This window comes from Neoarius graeffei, chromosome 22, assembly GCF_027579695.1.
Source record: "Neoarius graeffei isolate fNeoGra1 chromosome 22, fNeoGra1.pri, whole genome shotgun sequence".
NCBI classification, from domain to species: Eukaryota; Metazoa; Chordata; class Actinopteri; order Siluriformes; family Ariidae; genus Neoarius; species Neoarius graeffei.
This window is the reverse complement of record NC_083590.1, coordinates 55,903,695-55,914,710: the sequence shown is the minus strand read 5'-3', so window position 1 is coordinate 55,914,710 and position 11,016 is coordinate 55,903,695. Positions and strand designations below refer to the sequence as shown.

The window sequence follows — 11,016 nt, the reverse complement described above, 5'->3', positions numbered from 1 at the left end:
TGTGACCCCATGGGAGCTTAAATGCGTGGACCACTGACTCAGCGACGTCCTACTTGTGATTTGATGTAATGTTCAAATGGCAAAGTAGTTTCGGGCTCTCTATCAGCTGGGTGTGGTTTATGTGTAATATCCGCACTGATAACGAAGTTGGCTACGATAGTGCAAAGTACTGGGTCTTTGAATAGATCTTATTTGTGTTGCATTAAGTGCACTGTCTCAAATAAGTTATTTTGTGGCTGTTATTTGTTAAAATGAGCTCAAGACTGTGTTATCGATCATTAATATTTATGATATATCCATCCACAGGGTAAAAAAAAAAAAAAATGGAATAAGGCCCCAATTAGAATGAGGTCATATTTGTTAAAGGCTTTCGTTCAACAGCTGAGAATGATTGAGATTGGTACAGAATGCTGAACCACCTGCTAATTTTGTTCACTTTCTGCCATCATGGCTGTGGTCTCTGTATTCACGCGAAGTATTGCCATCTGTCTTTTCTCACTAACCACACTTCTGGCCATGTTTGAGGCTTTAATTTAGTCCACTAATGATAAAAAAGCATCTCAATAACCACTATGTTCAATGTATCGTTTGTATGTATGTATGTATGTATGTTTGTATCTAAAAAAATTATGACATTATTGGTCAGTTATTATTACAATCATCCATGCTTTACTTCATTTACACTTTTCATCTACATTTTTTTTGTAATGTCTGAAAAATTGGTAGATACAGTACTGTGCGAAAGTCTTAGGCACGTGTAAAGAAATGCTGTCGACCAAAAATGGCTTAAAGAATAATGAAATGTTTCAACATTTTAAAAAATACTATAAACAGTAATCAGTGAGCCATAATAAATGAAACAAAGTCAGTATTTTGTGTGAGACAACCCTTTGGTTTAAAAAAAAAAAAATCCGTCTCTGGTCCAGTGAGGTCAGTTTTATGCGGAAATGATCTGTAGGTTTTGCTGAGCATCTTCCAGAACCAGCCACAGTTCTTCTGGACACTTTGACTGTCACACTCACTTCTTCATTTTACACCAAAACCCAGCAGCCTTCATTATGGTTTCTTTTTTAATCTGAAAAGTGTCTCTTATGGAATATGCTGCTCAGATACAAACTTATCTTTTTCTGTAACATTTCATTTTGTGCTGGGAAAGGGAACGTTTGGACTCTAAAATGTTTTTGTACTGACTCGATAATGTAGACGTCATAAAATAGAAATCTATAACAAAGTTTGTATGAAAAACAAATAGAGTGCCTAAGACTTTGGCACAGTACTGTATATAAACGACTACCTTATTCAGTTGCAGTGTAAAAGAAAAGGATATCTGTCTGTTAAAAGGTTAGAGTCATTCAGAGTGTTTCTACAAAGACAGAAACAATGGCTCAGTTGGAGGTCTCATCAAGTTTCGCAAAACAATAAAAACATGATATAAATCCTGAACTCCAAAATGGTATGCTTATTTAACAGGAGCACACAGACTTATAGATTCCCAGGAAATAAACATATAATTGTTTTCTCATTAGCTCTGCTTTAAGCAGTTGTTTCAACTTCCAAAAAGTTTAGTTTCCACATAATCAGACACTGTTACAGTCAGGTGGTGTATGCTTTGTCTATGTAAACCTTTGGCTGTGGTGTTTGCTTTTGGTGTGGCTGACGCTGTGACGTTGGGCTCCATTACATTAGCATTATCAATGTGCCGTCAGTCTGGAAAGTGATACGGGACACCAACGTGCCAGCCTGCTCAGGTTAGCGCTACCGTTGCTAACATCTTTTATTATGCAGCACTTGATGTGGGCATATGGCAGGTTGCTCAAAGCTCTTGACTTGCATATATATATATATATATATATATATATATATATATATATATATATATGGGACATTCCACCGAATGGGTGCCATTTGCTTGTTGTACCACTCCCAAATTAAACTTAATTTGTTATATCTTTTCAACACTGATTATAATAACACACATATTTAACTATTCAAAATGTGTATTGGTCAACCTCAGGCTACGTTATTTATTTTTTTACAAGGTTTGGAAGTCAAAGATGGCTGCATACTCTTTATATGAGTAACAGGACTGAAAGTAACAGGACTGAGTTTTTAGCCTAGGATTAGCTAATACATGGAATTAAGCCACATGGCATGCTAATAGCATGACCACACTTAGCAAATTCTAGTGATTTACGAAAAATCTGTATTTTTAAAATAAACAAATATCATCTAAGAAATAATTTAAGTAACAGGACAGTATGTTGACATTGACCTTATCAGTCAAAGTTAAAAAAATAATCAAATATACAGAAAAGTAAATGAGAGAACTAACTTTTGGTCTTCCCATGGCCTTCAGAAGACACAACTGATGTAACTTCCTGTTGAGCATGTGATTTATGGAATGTTCCAAATTTGTCAGATGGGGTAATATGTTTGGGTAACAGGACTGAGTGAAAACCCAGGGACACGACTAAAATGTGTATTTTAACTAAGATATTGTGGATTTCTTATGAAAAAATATATTTAAGGGGCGGCACGGTGGTGTAGTGGTTAGCGCTGTCGCCTCACAGCAAGAAGGTCCTGGGTTCGAGCCCCAGGGCCGGCGAGGGCCTTTCTGTGTGGAGTTTGCATGTTCTCCCTGTGTCCACGTGGGTTTCCTCCGGGTGCTCCGGTTTCCCCCACAGTCCAAAGACATGCAGGTTAGGTTAACTGGTGACTCTAAATTGACCGTAGGTGTGAATGTGAGTGTGAATGGTTGTCTGTGTCTATGTGTCGGCCCTGTGATGACCTGGCGACTTGTCCAGGGTGTACCCCGCCTTTCACCCGTAGTCAGCTGGGATAGGCTCCAGCTTGCCTGCGACCCTGTAGAAGGATAAAGCGGCTAGAGATAATGAGATGAGATGAGATGAAAATATATTTAAACCATGGATAGGATATGGAGTCACACAACAGTGCAAAAGAAATACTGTTTCTGAAGGATTTTAATCATAATAGTTAATAGTTCATAGTTAAGTATAAAGTTAGAGTGCGGGGACAGGTAACACATGCTATTTTTCAGTGTTTTAGGTAGTTTTTATTAACCCTTACAATTATATATCTTAAATTTGAAATCAGATCAATGTGCAGGACATTCTGTGTAATAAGGAAATGTATTTTAAAGTACATTTTTATGTGCATTTATACATATAATTTTCTAGGGACGGAAATGGCACTGATTCAGTGGAATGGCTCATATATATATTCACCCAGAATGCTACACAGTATCTCATCTCATCTCATCTCATCTCATTATCTGTAGCCACTTTATCCTGTCCTACAGGGTCGCAGGCAAGCTGGAGCCTATCCCAGCTGACTACGGGCGGAAGGTGGGGTTCACCCTGGACAAGTCGCCAGGTCATCACAGGGCTGACACATAGACACAGACAACCATTCACACTCACATTCACACCTACGGTCAATTTAGAGTCACCAGTTAACCTAACCTGCATGTCTTTGGACTGTGGGGGAAACCGGAGCACCCGGAGGAAACCCACGCGGACACGGGGAGAACATGCAAACTCTGCACAGAAAGGCCCTCACCGGCCACAAGGCTCGAACCTGGACCTTCTTGCTGTGAGGTGACAGCACTAACCACTACACCACCGTGCCACCCCGCTATACACTATATCAATTAGATTTTGTTTGTTCCTCTCAACAAACCCTGAAGAGAGACATTTTACTAAATAACTAAAATGTGTACGTACATGGCCGGACATGCTTACTGTCTGGTCCTGTTTAGATTATATATTAGCTTCATCTTCTGACTCAATGTGAGAATATTAGACTCTAAATTTACTCATAGATGACACCCCCCCTGAGTATCTTAATCAGATTCATTTCTGTAAGATGTCTCTTGTTTCTTGTTGAGTAATTTAAAGCTTTGCTATGACTTTCCATGGCCAAACATCTCCATCTCCATCTAAGTGTATTTACACTGGCCATGCTGTACAATTTCAAAACTAAGCCATGCTATGCTGATTTAAAAAGTAATAAAGGACTCCCAAAGGCACCTCTATGTGTTGAGATTGCTTGCATGATCAAGTAGGTGAACACAAGACAGCATGAAGGTCAAGAGGAGGGGACGATTACAACAGAGGGATGGCGAAATGCAAGAGGAGGGAGGAAATACGAGTGAAGGATATTTAAGACCTGGAGATGCTCTCTCTTCATCTGTTTCTTTGCTTCTTTCTGTCAGTCTGCATCTCTGGCTCTTTGTCACAGACAAAAGAGGCTCTTAAGCAACACTCAGGTAAGATGGACAGCTAAAGGTGTCTTCCTTTTCCGGCTTTTATCTCATGACTGCTCAGGCTAGTTTGAGATCAGTCTAGCTTCCAATGTGGAAATTAATTCTTGTTTTGGAAATGATCATTACATCATTGTCGACACCTGATAACGATATATTTGGGATGGTTAATGTTTTGGATTCATTTCTTTCTCTGTACATCCGCTAGTCATCTATCATTCTTTTGTTAGACATTGTTTGACTTTTTCACCTCATGTAAAAAAGTATAATGTTGCCAAACAGAAAGACTCATTGCTTATATTGTTGTCATGAGGTCAATGTTACTATCCATGTCATAGTTGATGTGTCTTCTCATTGTGATTCTTCATCCTACAGATTTCAGCCTCCTAATTCAGATGCCATCAAAATACCTGTTCTTCAAAGTGCCATATTTCACATTCTTGCTTGGGTGATGTGCCATAGAGCTGGTTGTACTGCCATGCTACTTTTCCAAACTGTAACTGTACCATCTCTCTCTCTCTCTCTCTCTCTCTCTCTCTATATATATATATATATATATATATATATATATATATATATATATATATATATATACACACACACACACACATTACCATTCAAAAGTTTGGGGTCACCCAGACAATTTTGTGTTTTCCATGAAAAATCACACTTTTATTTCCCACCATAAGTTGTAAAATGAATAGAAAATATAGTCGAGACATTTTTCTGGCCATTTTGAGCATTTAATCGACCCCACAAATGTGATGCTCCAGAAACTCAATCTGCTCAAAGGAAGGTCAGTTTTATAGCTTCTCTAAAGAGCTCAACTGTTTTCAGCTGTGCTAACATGATTGTACAAGGGTTTTCTAATCATCCATTAGCCTTCTGAGGCAATGAGCAAACACATTGTACCATTAGAACACTGGAGTGAGAGTTGCTGGAAATGGGCCTCTATACACCTATGGAGATATTGCACCAAAAACCAGACATTTGCAGCTAGAATAGTCATTTACCACATTAGCAATGTATAGAGTGGATTTCTGATTAGTTTAAAGTGATCTTCATTGAAAAGAACAGTGCTTTTCTTTCAAAAATAAGCACATTTCAAAGTGACCCCAAACTTATATATATATATATATATATATATATATATATATATATATATATATATATATAAATTCCATCGTCTTGCTAACTTCATGACATGCCCTAGATAGCACCTGAACCACTACCATTACATCATCCCAGTTCTTGAGTTCCCACTGCCTGGAGGTATTAGTTCCACAGCACCATGTGAGCTTCCTAATTAGAGTACGTGATGAATTAATAAGTGAAATTAGATTGTGCGATGCTTCATTAGAGTTCATCACAGTCCTGCGTGCATTTGTGTTATTTTCTGCATTAAATTGCTTTACGTCCTTGCATGCAGGGAACAATAATGTAGCCTTCCGTATATTGTAAGTCCAAACAACTTGTCTTAACCCCAGTGAATCTTTCAGAAGAGGGACTTGTTTTTTGATGAGGAGACATTATCATGAATCTGAATTAAATATTAGCACAAAGACCTTTTAACTTAATAAAACCATCAGCATTAAAACCACCCAAGCAGGACTTTTACTAATTGGGTTTCCTTTCATTTTAATGTGTTTTAGTCTGGATTGAACGCTTCATCTTATCTGGACAGATTACACCAATGACCCATCTTCATCACATCTACAGATATGAAACTTCACCGAGCCATTTAGACGAGTCAGAATTAATCAGTTGTTTGTGCAGTTTGTCTACGTGCTGATAATCTAATGCAAAACACTTGTTTTATTCTCTCTCTCCTCAGACTGCTTGTGATTTACAGGTGTTTCTTCTTGCCCTTTCCTTTTTCTTGTTTCTTTACTTTTTAATGATTATGTTTGTGTCTGTATAATCCCAGTAGCTTGGCAAGCCTGGAGACAGAAGAACCAAGATGCCACGCTCAAATTGTGATGTGTAAGAATGTTGCACCCCCTTTTTAAATCTCTACCCAAATCCTCCCTTTCTTCCAGTTTAGTTGAGAAAACTTATAAAACTATGACGAATTATGAAGAAAATACAGTATGATGCTTGGTCCATTTTAGGTGATCAGTGATTGTGGGTTCTGTCTTAAGTTTGCTAATTGGATAATTGTGTTTCTGTCCCAACATCCACTTCTTGTACAGTACTTGTGCCATTTCTATTGAGCTAATGCTCCGCCCATGCCAATCATGTAACCTTACATGCGGCTTGGACAAGAGTGCAGCGTGCTACTCCGTGTTTAACCTTTGATCTTTTGAATGCTTTGCAGCATGGCCAAAGAACCTAGCACTAACCTGGAGAGCGCCATGCAGATGCTCATTAAGACCTTCCATAAGTACTCGGGGAAAGAAGGGGACAAATTCACGCTTAGCCGAGGGGAGTTAAGAGAACTACTGACGGAGGAATTGGGCAACTATCTCGGGGTGAGAACACAAACACACATCATGTGTCACATGCCTCTCTTTAATGCTTTGCATAAATAGCTCCTACATTCACACTCATCCAGATACTCAACATACTAATGATTGTGTATCCACCTGGGGTACAGTGATACACTGATATGACTGTATATTGTGATAAGTGTGGTCATACTGTTAATGTCATGACAGCAATAATGTCACAAAATACTTTGAAAATACGCCCTGTGATGACCTGGCGACTTGTCCAGGGTGTACCCCGCCTTTCGCCCGTAGTCAGCTGGGATAGGCTCCAGCTTGCTTGCGACCCTGTAGAACAGGATAAAGCGGCTAGAGATAATGAGATGAGATGAGACTTTGAAAATACCTAAAAGGTGCCTGAAATCACGCATGCAATCATACTAAGAGGAAATGAACAAATTGAGTGATCTTCGAAAGTCATAATCAAACTATTTAATGCCATCCTGTTCAAAAGCTCCAGCTAGATACTGTGAATCCCATTACACTGGGCTATGGAATGGTGATGATATAGTTTGGTTCATATCTTTCCACTTCCACCCAGTTTCATAACTGTTTAAGCACACCAAACACAAAGTTCTTTATTCTCCAAATTCACCTCCAACAGTGCTGAACAGAATCAACACTAACTCGGTTTCTTCCCTTCAAAAGAATGCACAAGACAAGGATGCTGTGGAGCGAGTGATGAGTGACCTGGATGCCAATAATGATGGTGAGGTGGACTTCACTGAGTTCATCATCCTGATTGGTGCGCTCACCGTAGCCTGCAATGACTTCTTCCTTGATAGTCCACCACCCAAGAACAAGCCTGATCTAAAGTCAGACACAAAGGACGGAGAGAAGAAAGAGTAATAAGGGGATGAGAATGGGAGCATGACAGAGAAACGTATCAGGTGGTCTCTGTAACCAGGAGTGATGGTCTGAGAAGAGACCCGTCTGTTTTGAGCTTTTAATTACTTAAAATTTCCAGTTATTATGTTTGTCATTATTCTGTGCCTTAAACACATGAACATGTTCAGCAATTTCAGAACATATTTTCCCAATCCTAATCCCATTCCCAATCCTAATCCTATTCCTAATCCCAATCCCATTCCTAATCCCAGTCCTAATACATATCCCATTCCTAATCCCAATCCCATTCCTAATCCCAACCCTAACCCCAAATCCTATTCCTAATCCCAATCCCATTCCTAATCTTAATCCAAATCCAAATCCAATCCTAATTGTAATCTCATTCCCCAGGTAAGCAGAAAATGCAGCTGGAAACACATTTGTTTAAATTAAATCCTCCTGATGGTACTAAGAAATGTTTCTTCCATTTTGATGTGATTTTAGGACTTGATTGTACTAATTAAGCTCTCCATTTATTTGAAGAGGTCTAAATATATTAAAACACACACACGCACGTGCGCGCACACACACACACACACACACACACACACACACACTTCAATGTGTTTCACTTCTTTTCAAGGCACTTATTTTGTAGCCTGTTTTGTTAAGTGTTGATATGTATCTTTATCATTACAATAAAAACGTCTCATGGATCTTCACTGGAATCAGTTTATTGTGTTTTGCTCATCTCATCTCATCTCATCTCATCTCATTATCTCTAGCCGCTTTATCCTGTTCTACAGGGTCGCAGGCAAGCTGGAGCCTATCCCAGCTGACTACGGGCGAAAGGCAGGGTACACCCTGGACAAGTCGCCAGGTCATCACAGGGCTGACACATAGACACAGACAACCATTCACACTCACATTCACACCTACGGTCAATTTAGAGTCACCAGTTAACCTAACCTGCATGTCTTTGGACTGTGGGGGAAACCGGAGCACCCGGAGGAAACCCACACGGACACGGGGAGAACATGCAAACTCCGCACAGAAAGGCCCTCGCCGGCCACGGGGCTCGAACCCGGACCTTCTTGCTGTGAGGCGACAGCGCTAACCGCTACACCACCGCGTCGCCGTGTTTTGCTCATTTACATGAAAATAATTAAATACACTGATGATTATTATCAAACATTATATTACAGTCAGCTTTGACAACAGAAGGATTATTTTATTTTGTTGATTTTTTTTGTTGATAATCCATAAAAATATCAAGCTATCTTTAAGAAAATATAAATGAAAAAAGAACTCTCAAATAAAAATTTTCTTTAACTTTTAGACAGTCTTTGAACATAGTTTTTAATTTGTTTTTAATATGTTGTATCATGGGCGGCACGGTGGTGTAGTGGTTAGCACTGTCGCCTCACAACAAGAAGGTCCGGGTTCGAGCCCCGTGGCCGGCGAGGGCCTTTCTGTGTGGAGTTTGCATGTTCTCCCCGTGTCCGCGTGGGTTTCCTCCGGGTGCTCCGGTTTCTCCCACAGTCCAAAGACATGCAGGTTAGGTTAACTGGTGACTCTAAATTGAGCGTAGGTGTGAATGTGAGTGTGAATGGTTGTCTGTGTCTATGTGTCAGCCCTGTGATGACCTGGCGACTTGTCCAGGGTGTACCCCGCCTTTCGCCCGTAGTCGGCTGGGATAGGCTCCAGCTTGCCTGCGACCCTGTAGAAGGATAAAGCGGCAAGAGATAATGAGATGAGATGAGATAAAAATACATAGACAATTTGTACTTATCACATTTCACATAGCAGTTTATAAGTAAGGTAAACTGTTATTATCTGAAACATGAATACAACTTCCTGTGATTCTCAACACAAAAATGAGCTACAAACCTGACATCAGAGCATCACACAAAAAGTCACCTGATCCATATCTCCAGATTTCTCCTGAGCCAGACCTGGACCTCCCATAAATAACCCTCTTCACTTCAACAAGACAGACTTCATGTTAAAACTATAATGGATTTCCTGGTTTCACAGTTATACTTTGTGACTCTATAGGACACAGTTATAGAAGCAAGTTATTTATAATCACGCTATCTGTTATCACCCAGATGAGGATGGCTTCCCTTTTGACTCTGGTTCCTCTCGAGGTTTCTTCCTCATGTCATTTGAGGGAGTTTTTCCTCACCACCAACACCACAGGCTTGATCATCAGGGATAAATTTATAATTTATTTATAAGAATTGAAATATTTATGTAAATCTTGTGCTTTGTGACAATGTCTATTGTTAAAAGTGCTATACAGGTAGTCATCGACTTACGACTGTGTTTGGTTGCGACTGACCGGTCGTAAACTGATCTGGTCGTAAGTCAGCCTATGTTAAATGAACGTAAGTATATTGTGATGTGTAATGATATTGTAATCATCTTAAAGTCTTATTTTATCAACATTTTCTTATTTCATTACCTTGGCTCATTATTTGGTTTAAGTCAAACACTGCATACTACACTGCATACAGTACAATTCGTTTAATATGTGCAAAACAAAAAATATGAAATACAGGTGTGAAAAATAGAAAACATTTTAGTTTGAAACATACCAAAATACAAATGTAAAACATAGCAAAATACAAAACTTAGTGACCGCTGGCATCACTGGTGCTTGGCTGTGGGTCGTCTACGTCATCATCAGCTGTTGCAGCGCTCGGGCTGGCGGGAGGATTTGCTCGTTTCATAAACCAGGAGCTGGGGCGGAAACTGTATGACGGAGTGCGCGAGGGAGCGCGAGAGAGACTGCGCATGTGCTGGGACCTGGGGCGGAAACTGTTGTACACTCAGCTAGCTCAGCTGGGAAACACTTGCCAGTCATAACCAGACGGTCGTAAAGTCGATCGGTCGTAAGTCGCATAGGTCGTAAGTCGACGACTACCTGTACTGTCATGCTCCGCCCAGGACTTCCACTCCGGAGATTACTTATCTCCCAGGTCAGCACGAATCTAGATCCGGGACAGTAATTCCATCTTGCCTGCATTCACTTCCTGGTTTTCTCTGCTGTCTATAAAAGCGCTGTTCTCAGACAGACAGACAGGGGCTTTGCTGGAATGGCTCAGCAGGGTTTCTCACTGTTCCTGTGCCCTTTAGGTTTCTTGGGGTTTTGCTCTCTAGCCTGCTTGTTCTTGTCACGGTCCTTGCCCACCTTGTTTTTTGTCTTTTTTTTTCCGGGACTATTTTTGCTATGTTTTTTCTATATGTATGTTTGTTTACCTTTTTGCCACGCCCTTTCCCTGGATTAAATCACATTATTTATTGGATTAGTGTCTGTGTGTTCTGCTTCTGAATCCTAATCTCACCCCCCCCCCCACCCCTAACATATACAAATAAAATTGAATTGAATTGAATTTAACTCCAAATTTCACTCAG

The 11,016-nt window shown here is 39.9% G+C and overlaps 1 protein-coding gene across 1 annotated transcript; it reads left to right on the top strand.

Moving 5' to 3' along the window:
* Window positions 1-4,234: 4,234 nt before the first annotated feature.
* Window positions 4,235-8,050, top strand: s100s (S100 calcium binding protein S). The gene is made up of 4 exons (XM_060904994.1): window positions 4,235-4,288; window positions 6,213-6,265; window positions 6,600-6,753; window positions 7,417-8,050. Exons 2-4 carry the CDS (start codon window positions 6,243-6,245, stop codon window positions 7,615-7,617), a joined length of 378 nt encoding a protein of 125 aa, XP_060760977.1. The 5' UTR covers window positions 4,235-4,288; window positions 6,213-6,242; the 3' UTR covers window positions 7,618-8,050.
* The last annotated feature ends 2,966 nt before the right edge of the window (window positions 8,051-11,016 follow it).